This window comes from Bufo gargarizans, chromosome 3 (assembly GCF_014858855.1).
Source record: "Bufo gargarizans isolate SCDJY-AF-19 chromosome 3, ASM1485885v1, whole genome shotgun sequence".
In the NCBI taxonomy this organism is placed as follows: domain Eukaryota; kingdom Metazoa; phylum Chordata; class Amphibia; order Anura; family Bufonidae; genus Bufo; species Bufo gargarizans.
The window spans coordinates 55,182,807-55,205,056 of NC_058082.1; the positions used below are offsets into that span (position 1 = coordinate 55,182,807).

The following is a 22,250-nucleotide window of genomic DNA, read 5'->3' on the forward strand; positions in this document are numbered from 1 at the left end:
GGTGCAGAAGAACCATGTGACCCAACAGGACCAGGAGAGACCCTAGCATGAAAAGGTTCCAAAGAAAAAGGGAGACTATAAAGATCCCAAGGACAGGTGCCTGGAAAACAAGACCTGCCAGAAGGATCAAAGGAACACCCAGCTCCACCCAGAGTGGGAAAAAATAGAGCGCAAGGGGATAAGGGACAGGGCCAGATGTCCCGTGCAAGAGGCTGACAAAAATGCACTTAGAGAGCCAGAGAAAGGATCTAGAAGAACCAAGGCTCCCCTTGAGGAAACAAGAGACTAGCACAGCAACGCCTGTTGGTAATGACCTAGCGCTCTGCATATGGAAGGACGTAAGCTAGAAACAACCTAGCGCTCTGCATCTATAATGAAGCTCCAGGGAATACACAGAGAAGCACTGGAGACTAATCTCTTGAGAGAAATCATAACGACGCGCAATCCTGGGCCTTTTCTCTACCACCCGGTTATCGGGCCCTCCGGTCGGTGGAGGAATTTTTTAAGGCTCTGGGATTAATCTACGATGACCCAGATCGGGTCTCGATGGCGGAGTCGAGGTTACGTAATTTATTTCAGGGTAAACATACTGCAGAGGCTTACTGTGTAGAGTTTAGGAGATGGGCTACGGAATCAGAGTGGAATGATCCCGCGTTATGCACTCAGTTTTGTCAAGGGCTATCCGAGAGATTGAAGGATGCCCTTGCTTTTCATGAATACCCAGACTCTTTGGAGAATGCCATGTCTTTAGCAGTCAGGTTAGATAGACGTATCAGAGAAAGGTGTAAGGCTCCCTCCGCGCAAGGGATCCCTTCTGTGAGTGATTTTGTCTCTACTACCTCCCCGGGTGATGTTACAGGTAACTCTGGGATAGCGGAGGAACCCATGCAGCTGGGTCAGGTTTCTTACCATTCTAATAGTAGAGACTTTAGGAAATTGCACAAACTGTGTTACTATTGTGGAAAGAGTGGTCATTTTATTTTTGCTTGTCCTTATGTTAAACCGCAAAAAAAACTTCCCTGTCACTTGGTAGCGTGAATGGTGTGGTGGAGCAGGCAGGTATGCAAGCTCCCTGCAGTTCCCGTTTTCTCCTTCCAGCTGTGGTGGCGCTAGAGTCAAGAATTTTTTTTGTTGAAGTATTCCTTGATTGTGGTGCTGAGGTAAACCTAATCTTTTTCTTCAAAATCTAGGACTAAGTACTTGCACTTTAGAGAATGAGATTCGAGTTTTTGCAATTGATTCTTCCCCTCTTTCTCAAAGGAGTCTTACTCACATTGTTCATGATATTCACTTAAGGGTGGGTGATGCACATGTTGAAATTATTTCTTGTTTTGTCATGAAGGATTTGCCAGCTCCTATAGTTTTGGGGTTGCTGTGGTTGATTAAACATAAGCCAATTATAGATTGGCAAGTGAGACAAATCATTGGTTGGAGTGAGTTTTGTTCGGATAATTGTCTTGGCACATCTATCTCTGGGGTGTCCACTACAATTTTACCTCAGTATCTCTCAGATCTTGCGGATGTCTTTTCGGAGGGTGGGGCTCAGAAATTGCCCCCTCATCGAGACTATGATTGTCCAGTTAATCTCATCCCTGGGGCTAAATTGCCAAAATCTCGGCTTTACAACCTTTCTCAACCCGAAAGAGAGGTCATGCGAAAGTATATCGCCGAGAGTTTGGCAAAAGGTCATATTAGGCCATCTAAGTCTCCGGTGGCAGTAGGCTTGTTCTTTGTAAAGAAAAAGGATGGATCGCTGAGACCGTGTTTGGATTACCGGGAATTGAACCGTATTACGGTCCGGGATCCATATCCCCTGCCTTTAATTTCTGACCTTTTTGATCAGATTGTGGGAGCCATGGTGTTCTCCAAGTTGGATTTGAGAGGGGCCTACAACCTGATCAGAATCAAGGAGGGGGATGAGTGGAAAACAGCCTTCAATACGCACGAGGGTCATTTTGAGAATCTGGTTATGCCTTTTGGGTTGACGAATGCGCCAGCAGTATTTCAGCGATTCGTCAATGACATTTTTCATCACCTGGTGGGGAGGTTCGTGGTGGTTTATTTGAATGACATTTTAATTTATTCTCCTGATCTGAAGACCCATCAGGATCATGTGAGACAGGTTTTGACGATCCTTCGGGAGAATAAATTATATGCTCAATTGGAGAAATGTTTATTTTCAGTGCAGAAGCTTCATTCTTGGGATATCTGCTTTCTGACTCTGGTTTTCGTATGGACCCCGAAAAGGTCCGGGCGGTTCTGGAATGGGACCAACCAGAGAATCAGAAAGCTTTGATGCGGTTCTTGGGATTTACAAATTATTATAGGACATTTATTTCAAACTATTCCACTATTGTAAGACCTCTCACGGATATGACTAAGAAGGGCGCTGACGTCTCTGTCTGGTCGGATGAGGCATTGCAGGCCTTTTCGGCTATTAAGGAGCATTTTGTGTCTACTCCCATTCTGGTGCAGCCCGATGTGTCTCAGCCATTCATCGTGGAGGTTGATGCATCTGAAGTGGGGGTTGGAGCGGTACTGGTGCAGGGTTCATCTCCTGGCAAATGGGTCCCGTGTGCTTTTTTCTCCAAGAAGCTCTCGGTCGCCGAGAGGAATTAAGATAGAGAGTTGCTGGCTATCAAGTTGGCCTTTGAGGAATGGCGTCACTGGTTGGAGGGGGCGTCTCACCCCGTTACGGTATATACAGACCATAAGAATTTGGCTTACTTGCAATCTGCCAAGCGTCTGAACCCTAGACAGGCCAGATGGTCACTGTTTTTTACCAGGTTCAATTTTGTGGTTACCTTTCGCCCAGGGGTTAAAAACGCCAAGGCAGATGCCTTGTCTCGCAGCTTTCCTGGAGGAGGTGATTCAGAGGATCCTGCTCCGATTTTGGCTGATGGGGTGGTGGTCTCCGCTCTGTACTCCGAATTGGAGATGGAGGTGTTGGGAGCCCAGGAGGGGGCTCCTGGTTCTTGTCCCCCAGGAAGGTTGTTTGTTCCTGAGGGCCTGCGATACAAGGTATTTAAGGAACATCACGATACTGTCCTTGCTGGGCATCCTGGTGGTAAGTGGACCTTTGATCTTGTGTCCCGGAGGTTCTGGTGGCCCGGGTTACGTAAGAGCATTGAGGATTACGTGGCAGCTTATGAAACCTGTGCTCGGTCAAAGGTTGCTCATACTCGACTGGCTGGTTCACTTCTTCCATTGTCTATTCCGTCTCGTCCCTGGACGCACTTGTCTATGGACTGTATTACGGATCTACCAAGTTCCTCCGGGAGAACAGTAATTTTGGTGATAGTTGACCGTTTCAGTAAAATGGCTCACTTTATATCTTTATCTAGTCTGCCTAACGACAAGACCCTTGCGCAGATTTTTGTGGATAATATTGTGAAATTGCATGGTATTCCTTCGGATGTGGTCTCCGATAGGGGCACACAGTTTGTCTCCAGGTTTTGGAGGGAGTTCTGATCTCGGCTTGGCATTCAACTTTCGTTCTCTTCGGCTTTTCATCCGCAGTCGAATGGACAGACAGAGCGTACTAATCAAAACCTGGAGACCTACTTGAGGTGCTTTGTGGCTGAGAATCAGGAGGACTGGTCCTCATTCTTGTCTCTAGCAGAATTTGCTTTGAATAACCGTAGGCAGGAGTCCACGGGTAAGTCGCCGTTTTTCGGCGCATACGGCTTTCATCCTCAGTTTGGTACCTTTCCTGGGACTGGTTCCTTTGGGATGCCGGAGGAGGAGAGATTTTCTTCTGCCTTGTCTTCCATCTGGCGGACGATCCAAGGGAATTTGGAGAAGATGGGTGAGAGGTATAAGCGAATGGCTGACAAGAGACGTGTGACTGGTCCGGACCTGTGTGTGGGTGATCTGGTGTGGTTGTCCACTACATATATTAAGTTGAGAGTGCCATCTTGGAAACTGGGTCCAAGATTTATCGGTCCGTACAAAATATCTGCAGTGATCAACCCAGTAGCGTTTCGGCTGGATCTTCCGCAAACTTGGAGAATTCATGAGTAAATGACAGGTCTTTACTGAAAAAATACGTGAGATCAGTGGAACCATCGCCATTGCCTCCTCCTCCTGTTCTGGTCGATGGAAATTTGGAGTTCGAGATCTCCAGGGTTCTCGACTCTAGAGTTCTTCGGGGTTCCCTTCAGTATCTGGTACACTGGAGGGGATACGGCCCTGAGGAGATGATGTGGGTTCCTGCACGGGATGTCAGTGCCAGCTGACTGGTGAGGGCTTTTCATAGATCCCATCTGGATAAAGTTGGTCCGGGGTGTCTGGAGGTCACCCGTAGAAGGGGGGGTACTGTCATGCCCGACTCTATGTGATGAGGTCGGCCAGAATAGCTGCACGTGTTTAGTGTTTGTTTTGGAGTCGTGCTGGATCCGCCTCCCATCAGGTGCACTGGGTGGGGTCATTAGTTTAAATGGCTATCAATTCCAGTGCCCTGAGCGGGTTATAGAAATCAGTCTGGCCTAGGAACCAAGCAAGGAAGGAAGGAAGGTTTTCTGTCCCAGCTCTGATAAGATAAGTGTGGTTTCTGTTTTTGTTGTTTGCTGTTGTAGTTGTGTTTGTGTCATCTCTCCCATCTAGGTTCTGTGCGAGCAGGCTGCTCCTATTTCCCCTTTTCACCATCTCAGGGAATTTAGGGTGAATTAGCCCAGGCACGAGGACACAGCATTCCTACCACCAAGGTCTGCCTGTGGGCTTAGCAGTGCAGGGAGAGAGGTTAGGGATTAGCTAGGAGGTGACCCTTCCCCTGCTTCTCGCTCAGAGCCTGGTTGTTGGTTTCTCTGTGTGTCTGAGTGCTTGTCCGCCGTGACACCATATGATGTAAACTGCAAACCATAGCACAAAATAACTAGGTACCAGGTCTTGACCTGGGGGGATGGAAAGAGAGGTTAGAAGCTCAAAAAAACAACCACCTTTGAGGACCCAGGGGGAAAAAGGAGCAAACCGGGCCCAAAGAAGCAGCTGTCATACAGAGCCTGTGTGGCCAGAAACCATGGGTAGCTTCCCCAGAAGGGAGCTGCCAGCTAGATGGTCTAGGAAGGAGAGGGGCCAGGGACCCCAAGCAGGATTACCCGGACAGGGACTCAAGAAGGGTCCAAAGGACTGGACCACCTAAGGACAACAAGAGCCAAAAACAAGGAAATAACATCGGTGACCAACCATCCCAAAAGTAGTGACCAGCCAACTGTATAACACTGTCCCAGAAGGGGCAAGTACAGCAGTAAAAGAAACGCCAAACATCCGTATCCCAGAAGGATGCATAAGTCAGCCGGGGAAGCCGGAGAGACTACACAAACATGTAGAAACCAGCTACCAGCAGAGCACAATGAAACCCCCAGGGAAGGGGGAAAGAACTGATAGGTGCAGACAATGGCCAGGTCCTCGGAACGGCCCTTCTGTCAAGCAGTAACACAGATCAGAAAACATAAGGGAGTGCCGGACCATGGAAGAGGTACGGGACCACGTCCGATACCAGAACAAGCCGCGAGAAGTCTACCCATCAGCAGGGGTGAGGCACTCACTGGTTCTGTTACAGCCATAACAGAGAGGACAACCAGCGAAGACACATATCATTGACCACCCAGAAGGAGTCTGTATCGTAGAGGACATCCAGCGCTGACCCAAAACAGCAATGGCGGCTGCTGCTCAAAACGTTGCGTACCCTTGCAGGAAAGAACATCCAGTGGAGATCCCTGACTCTGCCAGGACTGTGCCATGTAACGCTGTGAAAAGAAGCAGAGGAGCAGTAACCAAGAAGCGAGTACTCCCTCATCAAATGGGGGAACCCGTCCGTGCAGCATTCAGTAGAACTTTAAAGGGTTGACAAAGAACAATCCTAGCATGCCAGCCAAAAACCTGCCCACGGAGGGAGAGCAAACCTCTGGTGCACAACAGGACTGGAAGTCTTGTTAAATAGTGCGTCAGGCAATGAAGTAAAAAAACATTCCTAGTACAGAGGCAAAGAGAAGACTAGAGGGCCTGGTTCAGGAGGAACTGAACCAGGTGTCAGATGTGTACAGGCCAGCCATAAACAGAAACTAGCAAAACAACTCTACTCCGCCCAGGAAGGGGGGAGACATATGGATACCAGGCATGCCATGTATGCTAAAAGCAGAACAGAGTGATTAATACAGCATCAGGAGATGGAAACACCATTCCACGAGAATGGGGGCCACATGATTACCGATCACAGATCAGAGCCAGGGAAGGGAGAAAAAACGCCCAGAACTGTAGGTGCCGCATGGGCCGCAGAGTGTACCAATAGGGCATAGCTCCTAGAGATACTGCAAATTCTCCACCTACAATAAGAGAAATGTGGCTGAATGGTGCTCATCATAATGAGAATGGAACACAGCTACGGCATTGGAATGCTACAGTATATGGAGGCCGTACAGGTACTCCAACAATAAGGGAGAAAAACGGCTGTGAAGTGCAGACTTAAAACCAGACAGGTGCAAATGGTACAGCATCTGGAGATGTCAGAGGGGAGCGATGCCTGCGTGGCACGTATAAACCAGAGAAGTGTCAGAAGATGGCCACTATACCTCGCCCGGTAACAGAGAACTAGGGCTGCATGGTGCTCAAAAGAACGTGAGGAGTAACCGCTACAGCAAATCTGGAGATGGTACAGGTACTCTACCTCAAAAGGGAGCAAAGTGGCAGCTTGGTGCACACTACCCAGCATGAGATAATGGTACAGCCTTTGCAGATGTAGCACCAGAGAACCAGACAGGTGTACTGAATACAGCGTCTGAAGATGGTACAGGTACTCTACCTATGAAGGGAGCAAAATGGCTGCTTGGTGCATATTAGAACAAGTGTAATGGCTACAGCCCCTGGAGATAGAGCACCATAGAACCAGACAGGTGTACCGACTACAGCGTCTGAAGATGGTACAGGTACTCTACCTATGAAGGGAGCAATATGACTGTTTGGTGCACATTAGAACAAGTGTAATGGCTACAGCCCCTGGAGATGGAAGACCATAGAACCAGCCAAGTGTACTGACTACAGCATCTGGATATGGTACAGGTACTCTACCTATGAAGGGAGTAACGTAGCTGCTGGGATACGACTGCATAATGTACTGTAAAGTCTACAGTTACTCACTCTGGCAAACCAGGGCTCCCTCTGTTATAGCCAGATATATTGTTGCGAGTCGCACGATAGCACCAGAATGGCTGTTTTGGCTACAGCGCCTGGCGGGGACACTCTCCGACTAGGAGGGTGTGTAGAATATAGCCCCTGGTACGGAGAAATAGCTGCAGTGCTAGGTACAGCATTTGGCAGTGGTATAAGTACCCCCCTGTTAAAGGGGAGGCGTACGTACCTGGGACACCACGCAGGTGTGCCGGCATGCTAACCACGTGGCGGCTTGCTTACCTTATGTAGCCAGGGGAGCGCCATCCAAAGGTCCACTAGAGGGGATACCAACCCTGGAGATGAGAGGTTCCTCAGCGGACATTTGTCTTTAACCATCCAGAGGGAATCTGTCTGGTGGAAGACCGCCTGATGCCTGTTACCGACAAAAATCGGAGCAGAGGTGTCCCCCGAGGCAGCGGAGGAATGGCAGGGAAGGGGTTTCACCAGCCTAAGGCTTGTCCTGGAAAGACCAGAGGATGCCGAGGGGGAGCGGGACATGGTTGGGACAACCAGAGGTCATCCGCGGGACCTAGCAACGAGTGACCCATCCGCGGAACGGTCCCTGGGAGGGCGGAGTTGGCCGCAATCCTTGGTTAGGTAGTAGGTGCAGCGACTCTGCTATAGACTGGGAGAGTCGGACAGGATTCCCTATGACTTGGGACAGGGAAGAGGCCTGGCCAGGAGAGACCGACAAGTAGGTCAGGTCATCATGAGAGGGCCTGGGAGCGACTGCGCAAACAGGGACAGGCTGACCACGCGGCAGCCCATTATCGCCGCGGGCGCATACAAATACATGCAACCTCCCACTACACAGCATAGGAATGTGTACCAAAAGCTGTCTTGGATCCCAGGGACAGAGTTCCCAAACATGTGCTGCAGCAGCTGCAGAATATCAAGGACCCCCGCTTCTGGCAAGATGGATGCAATTTAAACAGAAAACGGCACCCAGAGGGTTAAAACCCGCGCTTGGCCAGGAGGAGGAGGAGGAGGAGGAGCCCCTAAAGAAGCCGAGAGGAGCGGGGAGTGGCCAGCAAAAGCCCGGGAACCAAGGGAAGGGGGAGGGAGAAAATGGGCCCTAGGGGTGAAGGAAGCAGGGGCCTCCAGTAATGAGGTGGCCTGAAACGGTGCGCCGTCGGTGGAACGGAATCGCAGAAGACCGGGGGCCCTCCAGAATGCAGAAAACTGGTGAGGGGGGCTCCTGAGGGGGAGCGACACCCAGGGAGGGAAAAAAGAGGGCAAAAGGAGCACCAGGGGCGGGCCAGAGAAAGCGCGGCCTAGTCCCGGCAGAAGCCGGGAACTAAAGTAGATGGGAGGCCAGGGAGAGGACCGGGGGAGGCCGGGGAGAGGACCGGGGGAGGCCACAAAGGAAGAGGAATGACCAGGAGAAGGGGAAGGAGGCCAGGGGGGAAGGAAGAGAGGACCGGAGAGTAGGTCCCCCTCCCTCTCTCAGAGAGAGAATTCCTCCCCGCCTGGGAGTTAAAGTGCCCCCCCAGGTGGAAAAAAACTTCCACATCGGCCACGGGATGGATCCCACTCCTTGGCCACAAAAAGGGGACCTCACCCTGGACCCCCACTAACTCTGGGACAGGGATGCAGGAGGAATACTCACCGTCCGACGTCTTCGGGTGCCGCAGTGTCACCCCATCGGCAGACTCAACACGGAACCGTGGGAATGCCGGCATGCCACTGCGGATGCAGTCAATGGGGACTGGGTGACCGGCAAGGTACCTGGGTACGCGCCCGCAGGGGGTGCAGCTAAAGTGGCAGCCCACGATGGAGTACCCGCCTGCAGCAGGTGAAAACCTGCAGAAGAGAGAAAAAATAAAATAAAATAAAAAAGCAGCAACACCTGCAGGAAAAAAGCAGGACAGGTCTGCCTCCTACGGCACTAGACAAATAACTGGATAGCCTAGTGCTGTGGAGAGGTTATAGCCCACCTGGGCGGAGCCAACCTTTTTTTTATATCTAGTGCCTCCTAGTGGCAGCTGGGCATATACCCATGGTGCTGTGTCCCCCAATGCATTCAAGAGAAAAGGGATGATCATGGTAATGGATGCTTATTAAATTATGAGAAATACAATTACCGTATGTTATTTGCTAAAACAGACATGAGCTGAGAGGTCCACTTTAATACAGAAAATATTTACATGTTGAGTTTCAGCACTTATCAAAACAAGAGAATTAAAAGGGTGCGTCTGTGACGGCAACCTTGGTGCATAAGTGTTAGGATATGTCGATGCTCAAGAAGGAGATCCCTTGATAATAACTCCTATATTAGTAAGAATAAAGATGTACTGTCAAGCAGCGGCTTTTAAGACTCATTCACACATCAGTGTTTTGGTCAGTGATTTCCATCAGTGATTGTGAGCCAAAACCAGGATTGGAGGCTCCACAAACATAAGGTATAGGGGATGATCTGCTCCTGTTCTGTGTTTAGAGCCGCACCTGGTTTTGGCTCAAAATCACTGATCGAAAACACTGACCGATACACTGACGTGTGAATGAGGCATTACTCTGGTAAACTTAAAGGGGTTGTCCCCATCTGAATACTTTTGTAATTGCATGTAATTTAAATTTTTGTATAGCCATTGAGTTATTCAACAAAATGTATCTGTATAGTGCCACTTAATTTCTCATTTCTTTGACCTGCTCACTGAGATGGCCGCACATGCTCAGTTTCATCCTTCAACTCCCTTCTGAGCTGTGATCGGGAGAGCTGAGACGCCCCCTGAGCTGCCAGCATGATATAAATCTATCACAGCAATGAATGGGGAGATCTCTGGATCCATGTATAAGGTACAGGGCTGGTTCTAGCTTTGTTAGAAAGAGTTTGTCATATTTTATATGATGTCTGATTTTCATTTTTTACATTATTCATGGGAGTACCTCTTTAAGCTGAGTCCCTACCTCACTGAATTCTCATCTGATGGCCCACCTGAAGGTCAGGCATAATGAATAGTTGGCTGCAGGGAAGCAGCTACAATGTGCTAGACTCTATACCCAAATTTTGAGAGAGAATAGACTTTCTGGCAGAGATGCAGAAAAAAAAAAAAAAAAACTTCTGAGAAAACTTACAACATGACCTGACAAATAAACAAATTGGGAGTGGGATAGAGGTAGAAAACACCGCCAGTAGAAAATACCAGACCAAACCCCCACCTCTTAAAGGGGTTGGGTTTAAAAATCTCAGACAAGCTTTTCACTAAAATAAAAAATTATGTTATGCTTGCCCATTTCCCTAGCGTCATGAAAACAAGCAGCAGCAGGTGGACCTAACTGCAGAGAACGGCACTGTAGAAAGTAGTGAGTGTAAGGCCCCTTGCAGACGAGAGTAGTCAGATTAGGTCCGAATGCGTTGCGTCTGCGATCAGGGAAAATCGTGCGAGTAGGTACGCAATTGCAGTCAGTTTTGACTGCGATTGCGTTCCAATGTTCAGTTTTTATTGCGCGGGTGCAATGCGTTTTGCACGCGTGTGATAAAAAAATTGACTGTGGTACCCAGACCCGAACATCTTCACTGAAGTTCGGGTTTGGGATCGGTGTTCTGTATATTTTATTATTTTCCATTATAACAGGAATTGAGACTGCAGACCAGAATTCTAAATTAATTGAGACCCCAGACCACAATCCAAAACTAATCAGACCTCAGATTGGACTATAAAAATAAACTGACACCCCAGACCAGACCCCTCTATTTACTGCTCGTTGCTCTGGCTTCTCTCCTAGGTGCCGCTGCAAACAAGGTCCTGACACTGATCATCATCAGGACACTGCATGAGCAACAATCTAACTCTGGCCTTGTGTGCCAGGCTATTAGAGATCTGATGTGGCTGGGGGCTTGTGGGCCCCGTATGCTATTGCGTCCGCCTCAAGGCCTGTGGTCACCCCACATGGTTGGCTGAACCTTCTCAGAGGCAGGACCCACGGTGATCAAATTAAGGCTAAGGCCACATGGAGATCTTGATCACACGACAGCTGTGGTGCCCAAATATCGCAGTGTAGTACAGCAGCCATAGAACTGAATGGGGTTGCAGCACGACTTGAATGTGTGCCACAACCACAGAATGTCAAGAAATCCAACCATGCTGGATTTTTTGTGATTATGGGGCCATGGCAAATGTGCTGCGACCCCATTCATTTCTATGGCTGCCCCGCTACACTGCCATATGTGGGTGCCACAGCTGTAACCCCAGCCTACATAGTACTACTGTTATGAAGCCACTTTAATCCACATTCTGGAATAGTGAGCCGATGCATGAAAATTGTCTTATGTTGTTTGCGGTCAACTATACATCCAGAACAGCAGATGTTAATTTTCCTTTCCACCACTGCGCCACCAATGATAGGACTTTTCCTGGGTCCAGACTTTAAGTATTAGGCTACACAGAGTGGCGCCCAGAGATGTCCCAGCACTTACTATTATTCCTGGGAGCCGTTCTGTTTGCCCGCTGTGCCCCATTACTGTCTCCTGCTCCATATGCTAATTACTATCGGAGCAATGGGGAGGAGACATCAGCTTCTCTCCTGGGCGTTCCTTCTCCCTGCGCTGCAATTGGACAGCGCTACAGCCAGGGAGAAGGAACGCCCACTAGAGAAGCTGATGTCTCCTCTCCATTGCTCCGATAGTAATAAGCATATGGAGCAGGAGACAGTAATGGGGCACTGCGGGCGAACGGAGCCACGCCCAGGAATAATAGTAAGTGCTAGGACATCTCTGGGCACCGCTCTGTGTAGCCTAATACTTAAAGTCTGGACCCATCATAAGGTGGTCTTTAACACATAATACAGGAGGCAGGTGCCGGCAGCAGAATCGCATAGCTGGTACCCTGCCTCTAACAGGGAGCTGCGATCAGCGGTAGTTAACCTCTCAGGTGTGGCACCTGAGCAGTTAACTGCCACTGATTTGCTGCCGCCTCCTGTATTAAAGGGTAATTATCATTGGTGGCGCAGTGCGCCCCCCCCATTAAAATCATTGGTGGCGCAGTGCGCCAGCCCCTCTCAATCCCCCAGTATTAAAATCATTGGTTGCAGTGGCCACAGGGTCCTCTCCCCTCCCCCTCATTGGTGGTGCAGTGGCAGCTTCTGATCGGAGCCCCAGCAGTGTAAGCCTAGGGCTCTGATCGGTTACCATGGCAGCCAGGACGCTACTGAAGCCCTGGTTGCCATGGTAACATCCCTGATGCTGTGTGCACAGCGCAGCAGAGACAATGTGAAGTCCTATTCACCCTAATAGAGATCTATCGGGGTGAATAGGACAAGGGATCAAAAGATCCCAGGTTCTGGCCCCTAAGGGGGGAAATAGTTATTAAATAAAAAGTGTAAAAAAAACAGACCAAAATATTAAGTATGAATCACCCCCTTTCCCAATTTCACATATAAAATATATAAACAATAAATAAACATATCACATATCGCCACGTCAGAAAAGTCCAAACTATTAAAATATTTTAAAAAATTTATGCGGTGAACGCCGGAACAGAAAAAATAAATAAAAACTGCGCGATTCGCCATTTTTTAAAATGCGGAATGCACGTGGCTTTTTTGGTTTATTTTTTCACGTGGTATCGAGTATCGCAATACTTTTTTATGGTATCAAAATCAAATAAAAAATGTTGTATCGCAACAACTCTACAAGAGACTACATAATAGCACTTATAATGGGGGTCATATTCAATTTTCCATGGCACCTTATATACATTATATTACTAACTGCACCTTATGTCTGAATGGAAATTGGCCCCCTAGCGGCTATTATGTCTGCTACCCTAGTAGTTATGCCCATGCAGCTATATGCAAGCTGGTCGAAATGGTTCTGCATTTATTAGGCCATATGGTATCTTTGCTGTACACCAGTGATGAGTGGCAGGGGCAATATTCAAATTCGCGATATTTCGCGAATATTCGTCATATATTCGCAAATTTGAGAATTCGTGATCTCGTCATTATTTTCTTGATTGCGAAAATTTGCTATACGAAAATTTGCGATCAACACTACTCCTTTAGGCAAGTTTCCTATTGGTTGCTAGGGATATTGCTAAATACTGATATTCGTGATAAATTCGCGATAAATTTGCGATTAGAATATTTGTGAATCTGAATATATAGCACTATATTCTAAATATTAGCGAATTCTCGAAGTGGCGATATTCGCGATTAAAATTTGCAATTCGAATATTCGCGCTCAACGCTACTGTACACCAGTTCTGCATGCATTGTCCCAGCAAAGCCAAAAAAAAATAATATCTTTTTATGTTCTGCTTGATATTGTAGAAGTGGGCAAACGTCCAAAGCTTACATTTTGATGGTCCTGGTTTGCAGTCATTTCTTTAGTTTCACTCTGCTGTGACCCTGGAATTAGAACAAATTAATTTTCAGAATTTTTAAACAACAGCAAATGGTCAAGAAGTTAAAGGGAACCTGTCATCTTTAATTTAGCTATTACACTTATCCTTTCTAACTTTGTGTTTCCCCAGTCATATAAATCACAATTAGAATTAAATCTGCTGCCGATTTAACTAACTGGGAGTCCAGAGAAGGTTATGGATGGATCGCTTGAAACTCTCATGGCAGACAAGATTTAAGGTACCTTTAGTGTAATATGTTGAAATATGGTGACAGGTTCCCCTTAAAGGGTATTCCGATCTGAACAGAGTGCTGGCTCGACTACTTCCAGCAGTCCAATAGCAGTGAATGGAGAGGTGGCTGAGTTTTTGAAGAAGCAAACATGCGAGTTGCACTACGACCCCATTCATTCCTATGTCTACACTGTGACATTTGGTTGTGCGACAGCTGTGTAGATCTACCTCTAAAGTCAATGTGCCATCAGAAAATGTTTGTTTAACAATAAAGAATTTTCATTCGATTTTTTTTCTAATTTTCATGTTACTATATATTTATTTATTTTTTATATAATCCTGTAATTTTTGCACTGACCACTACGTCATGATTTCATGTTCAGAATTACAATGACAAGACATCACCTCTACATATATAACACAGGATCCACCATTCATAATAGATGATATCACATCTCATCTACTTCCTCCTGACCTCTACACAGGTCACAGAGCATGCCTAGTAGACTCTCCCATAGAATTAGATAGAGTCAGATGCTGTCCATTGCATCTATGGATCATGTAGCTGCTCTCAAAGGACAAGTAGTCTCAATAAATTTTAGGGCTAGTGGCCAGCTCAAAAACAGCACTTTTGGATTATTTTAAATATAGGGACATGAAAATAAAAAGTAGAAAGAAAAAAATAAAATAACATAAAAATGTGATTTAAACCAGTGTTCCTCAACTCCAGTCCTCAGGGCCCACCTGCCGGTCATGTTTTCAGGGTTTCCTTAGTATTGAGAAGATGATATAATTAGTGTCAATGCATCAGGACTTATCACAGGTATTAATTCTGTGGGATATTCCCAAATCATGAGCAGCAGGTGGTCCCTGAGGACTAGAATTGAGGAACATTGATTCAAACCAGTGTTCCTCAACTCCAGTCTTCAGGGCCCACCTACCGGTCATGATTTGAAAGTGTCCCACAGAATGAATACCTGTGGTAAGTCCTGATGCATTGACATTGACACTAATTATTTCACCTGTCCAATACTACAGATATCCTGAAAACCTGACCGGCAGGTGGGCCCTGAGGACTGGAGTTGAGGAACTCTGATTTAAACACATTTCCATTAAATAACTGTTGTAGTCATCTATAACCTCCTCATTCTGCTGTGTGAAGACCTCCACTACTGCTGCTGTTTCTGAGGGTGTGCGACTAAGAATTAGAAAACAGGATCCCCTGTTTCTGCAAGTGTACTCAATGGGCGGATATCATACCAGCTATAGTCTACATCCCCTAGCTCAGACGACAGGTAAACTTTACTATACTTCATTCACATTGGTGAGAAAATAATGACCAGAATCCATTAACATCTGATGTATACAGAGATTTTCATGAGATTATTTACATAAAGAGCATTGTGAAAATGTCTCCGCTTACCTCCAAACTCTGAATATATTTGAGATAAAGCTGCCTTGTCCTCTGATCCCATAGTCTGCAGAACCTCTTCAAGCTGTCATTACAAGAACAAAAATGTTAATTTCTTCTGATGTAATTTCATAGCATGGGTTGACTAGGGCTGCACGTATAGCTTGTTGTAACTACACACACAAAAAAACCCTATCAGACTTGGGTAGGATGGTCTAAAGCAATGGAAGCAATCATTCTGTTTCCAGCTGTATGTGTCCTGCCAGCCTACAGTTAGAGACATTTCTCTGTACACCATCTATTGTACCATAGAATCTGAGTATATTGGTATCAGAGTCTTCTTTAGATCACGTGCTGGAGAGGGTAAAGGACCATCAATCAATTAAAGTGTACCTCCAGTTATAAAAAAGTTTTCATAAATGAATAGTACAAGTTAATATAAGAAACTTTGTAATATATTAAAGAATTATAAAACTGCATATTGGCAGCAATGTTTCTTGCAGAGCAGCGGCCTTCTTGCAATCCTGCAATGCACACCATTGTTGTTCAGTGTCCTCCTGATGGTGGACTCATGAATAGGCTTGAGCCTTCGGATAATAGATCCAAAGTTGATTCATTCAAATACTTACATTTTAATGATCAGTATTAAAATGTATTGTCTCCGCAGAGCCAAAGTTCTTCCTGCTGAAGTCACGTGAGGTTATCCTACTGTATGCATATCTGCGTATTGAAAAACTATTTAAAATAGCAATCCGAAGTGGGCTTTGGTAACGAGGAACCAGCCAGTAGTCCATTTTCTGAAAGCCATATATTTTTTCTGAAAGGGGCTCATTTTTTGCGGCTCATTTTTGTGGGAGACGTTTTTATTAGTATTATATTGGGGTACATATGATTTTTTGATCATTCAATATTACACTTTTTGGGGCAAGGTGACAAAAAATTGCTGTTTTGGCACAGTTGTTATTTTTTTACGGCATTAACTTTTTTCTCATTCACTCGCATTTATAGAGCAGGTTGTTACAGACGCATGTCATACCTAATATGTCTATTTTTTTACACAGTAAAAGTATACTTGAAAAGAAAAAATCTTGTTTTTGTGTAGCCATTTTCTGAAAACCATTATTTTTTTGGGCGATTGTCTCTGTAGGGGCTCGTTTTTTACGGGATGAGGTGACAGTTTGATTGGCACCATTTTGAAGTACATAAGACTTTTTGATCTTTTGGTATTACACTTTTTGTGAGGCAAGGTGACAAAAAATGGCTGTTTTGGCACAGTTTTTATATTTTCATGTTATATTTTTATTGAGCCAGTCGGACGAGGCGATACCTAATTTTGTACCTAATAATATTTTTCTTTTTTTTCTATATTTTACACTTATGTCTTTATAATATTTTTTTTATTATGAAAAACACTTTTTTTAAACTTTATTTAAACTTTGTATTTTTGTCCCATAGTGGGACTTCAACTTTTTGGGATCTGATCCCCTCTGCAACGCATTACAATACATAGTGTAATACACTGACAGACTGCCTGCAGGAGAGACCCAGGGGGCTGGATCCCCTAGGTTTCCGTAGGAAGCAAGCCCTGAGGCCTGTGTTAGGCATCGGGCTGCCATTCCTGCCATCGGGTCCCCATCCCCGCAGCGCGATGGGGACGGCGAGGGAGCCCGCACCTTCTGCAAACCCTGTGTATGCCGCGGTCAGCGCTGACCACGGCATACAATGGGTTAATACGCCAGCATCAGTGTAGTCACCAATGCTGTTGTATACAGCAGGGGCTCGGCTGTCAGGAATAGCTGGACCCTGCTGCTGATCATGTATGGCGCTGGGATCCTACAGGTTAAATAAAACAGGTCACACACTCACACCTGATTGTCATCTTATTGATTGAAAACACCTGACTAATTTTACCATCAAATTATCCGCTAACCCTAATGATTTACACACATTTGGTGTTTTTTTTTACTCTCTTTTTTGGGGGTTTTAACCCTTCAAACATAGCATTCAGAATTGATCTAGGGGGCTGTCTAGCTTCTACTTTCATAGTTACCCCTATAGCCTTAACCAATTGATCCTCATCTTAAACATCAAATAACATCTTGCCTCCCATAACATCTTCCAGAGATAAAAAATCTCCAACACAATTCCAGATTTTTCATCACTAGACACATCAGATAACCCGGAATGACGAGTTCTCGGCCCATCAAAGTTCTTCTTTAAACCCTTAAATGGTAAGTGTCATTTCAACAAACTATACATACATGAATAGTATACGTGTATAAAAGGACCATAGTACAGGGCTTGACAAATTTCCTTGGAATCTAGGAGCCAGCTAAAAAAGTTAGGAGCCAGGCAGAGCCACGTCTTAAAGCCCCCAGTAGATGCCCCCATAGTGCTCCCCCCGACTTCTCCATAGAGCCCCCCAAAAATGCATTCCAGTACATAGGGCCTCCAGTAGATGCCCCCATAGTGCTCCTTTCCCTCTTCTCCATAGTGCCCCCCATAATGTGCCAGTATATAGGGCCCCATAGTGCTTCCCCTCTTCTCCATAGTGCCCGCCCCCATATTGTGCCAGTATATAGGGCCCCCACCCCCCTTCTTGCCACAGTAAACTATAAATAATATAAACAATAAACTCATATACTTACCTTATGCCGCTGTCAGTGATGCGATGCAGGCCTCTTCCGGCCTGTGTCCCGCACTGTATGGCTCAGGCGGCGCGATTCGCCTCTCCCCTCCTCATCCGCACCATTCATCTGTATCTCTGTCCTGAGGACGTCGATACAGATGAATATTGTGACGAGAGCAATCTCGCCACATTGCATTGGAGAAGCTTGGTTGCCCGCCTGCTTCCTTTAGACTATGGCCCCATGTTGAAACGCTAGATTTTTCCCTGCAAAGACTATGTGAAAGAATTTGGCTCCATGGCAATTGAACTGTATTCGTGTAGTCTGAGTGCCATTCACCTAATAATTGAATGCATTCAGACCTGAGCTATCTGGGGATATGTTAAATGTCTATGTTTTATGCAATAGCTGCACAGTTAAATATTCTTATGTCTTTTATTGTCTTTTGCTACCATGTGGCTAATGAAGTTTTCCTCTGCCCTTGGAGATAAATTGGATTACTTCCCAATGGTCTCCAGGACAGAAGATAGTGTAAAACTGTGTATTCTCCTGCCTGTGATAATTACATTAACCCATTGTGTAAGGTAATTGTATCACAGGCAGAGGGGAGGATTTTGTGTGGGAGTGTATTGTACGGGGTTACTGGTTGTTTTACAAAACCCTGTGGGTGGTACTAATGTGTAAGAATGTGTAGATAAGAACAATAAACACACAGCTCTGGCTGTCCACTGCTTTACCCCCAACACAGAGCTTGGTCTCGTTCTTGGGGGGGTTGTATGCTGTTCCAATTCGACTGCTAGGAGTATAAACCTTTTATATGGCTTTTCCTATTCGGCTGGATGCAGCATTCATATGGTTTCCAGTTCAGGAGATTGGTGTCTTTCGTAGCTGCCTTTGCATCTAGAAAGGGAATATATCTCTTAAATGGCTTTTACCCCCTTTTATGCCCGGGGTGCCGTTACAAATATGGAGATGAGCGCTTCCACAATGGAGGCGCTCATCTCCACTCCTGCTGCCTCCGGACAGAACAGGCCCCCCTCCGGCTCTCCACACCCGTCGAAAACAGGCTGACAAATACCCAAGCGCCAGGACCAAATTCCTGATCGCCATGGCGAACTGGCGCCTGGGATTTGTCGAGCCCTGTCATAATATATATCTTATTAGAGAAAAATCCCTTCTCTTTACATAGATTTCTATGGAAAACATGTACCTCTGCCTCTTTAAATAAGCATTTTGTCTCTTCTATCTCACTGTGGCTCACTCCTCACCCTCCCCTCCCCATAGACTTTTATGTAATCTGATCCTTCAGTGAGCAGACAGCCTTCTTGTCTCTCCAGATGGACTTAGCAAAGAATGTTAGTTTAGGTGATGGATGAGGAAGGAGAAAGGAGAATTTTCTCTGACAATATATATTACAGATTATTTTGTACCTGTACTATTGATTTATGCAAAGCTTGTTGAAATAACAGTGAACATGTAAGTGAATTTTGTTACTTCCTCTGTTTTTAATACGGTTTGTTGTGGAGGCCACATTATCAATAAATGAGGAACACAGATTCTTAACATAACCAGACACCAGATTCCTTCTGCAAACTGCATACTCTTTGTTATGGGTCACAGAGGTGGCTTTTTGGGGGGCCTCCCTACACTGCAAATACAATAGGATAAAACAAGCAGCAGCAACAGAACACAGACAGAGCTCAAAAGAGCAAAACTAATTCATGCACCTCGTCCCGGGCAGGAGGGTCTGGAGTTTACTCTGCTCCATCTCCTGCAGCTTCTGACATGGTGGTGGAATTCAGCCAAGAAGTAATACACACATCAGCATACCGGTCCCCAGGATGCTGCAAGAGCTGTTCTGCTCAGTGAAACTAGGTAAAATACAGGAGTGCTGCTTCTACATCCCCCCTCCAAAAGAGGTTCCAAGCTGCCCCCTATAGAGTCTTATGATTCCCAGGAAACGCCTCTCTAGGGTCTATTCACAAGACTGTATTTCTGGGTCCGCAACTCTGCAGAATGGGTGCGGACCCATGCATTCAAACAGTGTGCTGTCTGCATCTGTACTTCTGTTCCACGGCCCCACAAAAAAGAGCGTGTCCTATTCTTGCCCGCAATTCCGGACAAGAATAGGCATTTCTATCATAGGGCTGGCATCCGGTATCCTTGTGAATGTACCCTAAATGGATCCAGGCGTAATGGATACATTTTCGCATCTGTTCCCATCTGATAAAAAAATAAAATCTGTCCAAAAATACTTATTTTCTTACTGATAACATTTATTGGTCCAGTAAAGTGCTGTAATAGGCATACCTTCTCATTACGTTTCCTTTTTGAATGATACTTTTTTCTTTTTGGAAATCCACCTTTGTAATGAAATACACATTATAAATTAAAATAATGGAATTGTCACTCATTTCTGTATGATGCAGCTAGATTTACACAAGTCATCCTCTTTTAAAGGGGTACAGTATATCGATAGGGTATTGCCAAAAATGTCCAACAGGTGCGGGTCCCACATATAGGACCCTCTCCTATTGAAAGAACAGGGCCCCGCAGTGAATAGAAAGGAAGCCGTGCATCTCTGAATATGGTCTGAATCCAGACTTAGTATATTAGAGAATGGAGTACCGCACACGGTTTTACTCTTCCCGATGCCAGCAAAGACCCGACGGTCATCCAACAATAAATATGCGGCACGCAGAATATTCTTTGCGATTTAATTTTATTTAGTGATTTTCACAAAAGGAGGTTCATGATCCAGTTTATAGGAAATTAAATGCTGCGTAACCACTATCTATATATGAGCCGGACGTTTCAGTCCATAGGGACCTTCTTCAGCGGCTTAGACTTTCTGTGGTCAGAGGTAAAGGGATATCTCTTTACTACGAAATCACAATGAGATAAAGTTGTCACCGTGATTTCGTAGTAAAGAGATCACAGAGAGGCACGGAGCATTATCAGTCATGTTAATGCTCCGTGCTTCTGCTGTCCGCATCGGGTCTTGGCTGTCATTCACGCAGCGGATGTCACGCACTGCATCCGCTCGTGTGAAACAGCCCTTATTGTGAATCCAGACTTTCACGTGGAGTGATAAAAATTTTAATGGAAGCCTCATCCCCAAACAAACTTTCACCAAAAGCACAAAATCTATCATCAGTAGAAAGAAATAGAATATAAAATACCCACTGAGAGAGAAAACTTTATTCACTTTTGGATTCAGTATAGAATCACTTTCTTCTGAAGCTGTGCCACTTTCTTCTGAAGCTGTGCCACTTTCTTCTGAAGCTGTGCCACTTTCTCTTGAAGCTGTGCCACTTTCTTCTGAAGCTGTGCCACTTTCTCTTGAAGCTGTGCCACTTTCTCCTGAAGCTGTGCCCGAGCTCATGCTGGATGTCAAATAACAATTGATAAGTTAATGGTTGAAAGAATTATAAAACGATATAAACAAGAGAACACCTCATACATACATACATATACACACACAGCTCCTCGTCACTGCCAGAAATGTGCGTGGTGCACTCAAGTGGCTGGATACGTTAACTATTTATCACTTAAAGGGGTTGTCTCACTTTAGCAAATGGCATTCATCATGTAGAGAAAGTTAAAGGGGTTATCAGACAAAAAAAACTGTCCCCCATCTGCCCGTGCCCCTCAGACTGAATCTACTTACCTGGCTCCTTGCACCGCTCCTGGTCCCTGCACTGCCGCAGCTGCTTCTCCCTGTGAGCGCGGATGAAAACATCCGGTGTCGGGGGGGAGCATCCAATGGTGGGCGGTGACGGGGACGAGCCTCCCTAGCATGGCGGGAGCCATGTAAGTAGATTCAGTATGAGGGGCCCGGGCAGATGGGGGACATTTTTTACTCTTGGATAACCCGTTTAATACAAGGCACTTACCGTATTGTGATTGTCCATATTGCCTCCTTTGCTGACCTGATACATTTTTCCATAACATTATATACTGTTCGCTTCCAGGGGTTACGACCACCCTGCAATCCTATCTAATGGCCGGGACCATGGGAGTGTGCATAAGCAGGCGCTTTTTCCTATGATGTGCAAGCATGGCCACCGTTACTGGATTTCAGGGTGGTCATAACCATGGAAATGAGCCCTGGAAAAATGAATCAAGCAAAGGAAGCAATATGGACAATCACAATACATTAGTAAGTGGCTTGAATTAACTTCATCTAGATGATAAATTCTATTTGCTGAAGTGAAACAACCCCTTTACGAGAACAGTACCTTATGTTCAAACGAGTCCACAGTGGAACCTTTGTTCAAAGCAGGGGTGCACAACCTTTTTTTTGGTCTGAGGGCCGCATTGTCAAATCGCTCTATTTCAAGGGGCCGCAAATAAAAAAAAATGTTGATTGGCGCTCATCTGCATCAGCCTATCACACAGGCCAATGTAAAGTGACTGGGGAGTCATTCCTCCTTAATTTAGTTATATTGACTATCAGATGGGCGGGCA

The 22,250-nt window shown here is 45.8% G+C and overlaps 2 protein-coding genes across 3 annotated transcripts in view; both read right to left on the reverse strand.

Moving 5' to 3' along the window:
• LOC122932145 overlaps positions 1–13,512 on the reverse strand; it is a 31,119-nt gene extending 17,607 nt beyond the window's left edge. For both annotated transcript variants that reach the window (XM_044286394.1, XM_044286393.1), the window contains exon 1: positions 13,463–13,512. In XM_044286394.1, coding sequence (XP_044142329.1) covers positions 13,463–13,489 — 27 coding nt within the window. In that variant the 5' untranslated portion in view covers positions 13,490–13,512. The remainder of the gene's footprint in view (positions 1–13,462) is intronic.
• Positions 13,513–15,091: 1,579 nt separating this feature from the next.
• LOC122931366 overlaps positions 15,092–22,250 on the reverse strand; it is an 88,820-nt gene continuing 81,661 nt past the window's right edge. The window contains exons 10-12 of the mRNA XM_044285436.1: positions 20,967–21,166; positions 20,091–20,143; positions 15,092–15,238 (exon numbers count right to left, since the gene is read on the reverse strand). Of these exons, the coding sequence (XP_044141371.1) occupies positions 15,092–15,238; positions 20,091–20,143; positions 20,967–21,166 (400 nt within the window). The remainder of the gene's footprint in view (positions 15,239–20,090; positions 20,144–20,966; positions 21,167–22,250) is intronic.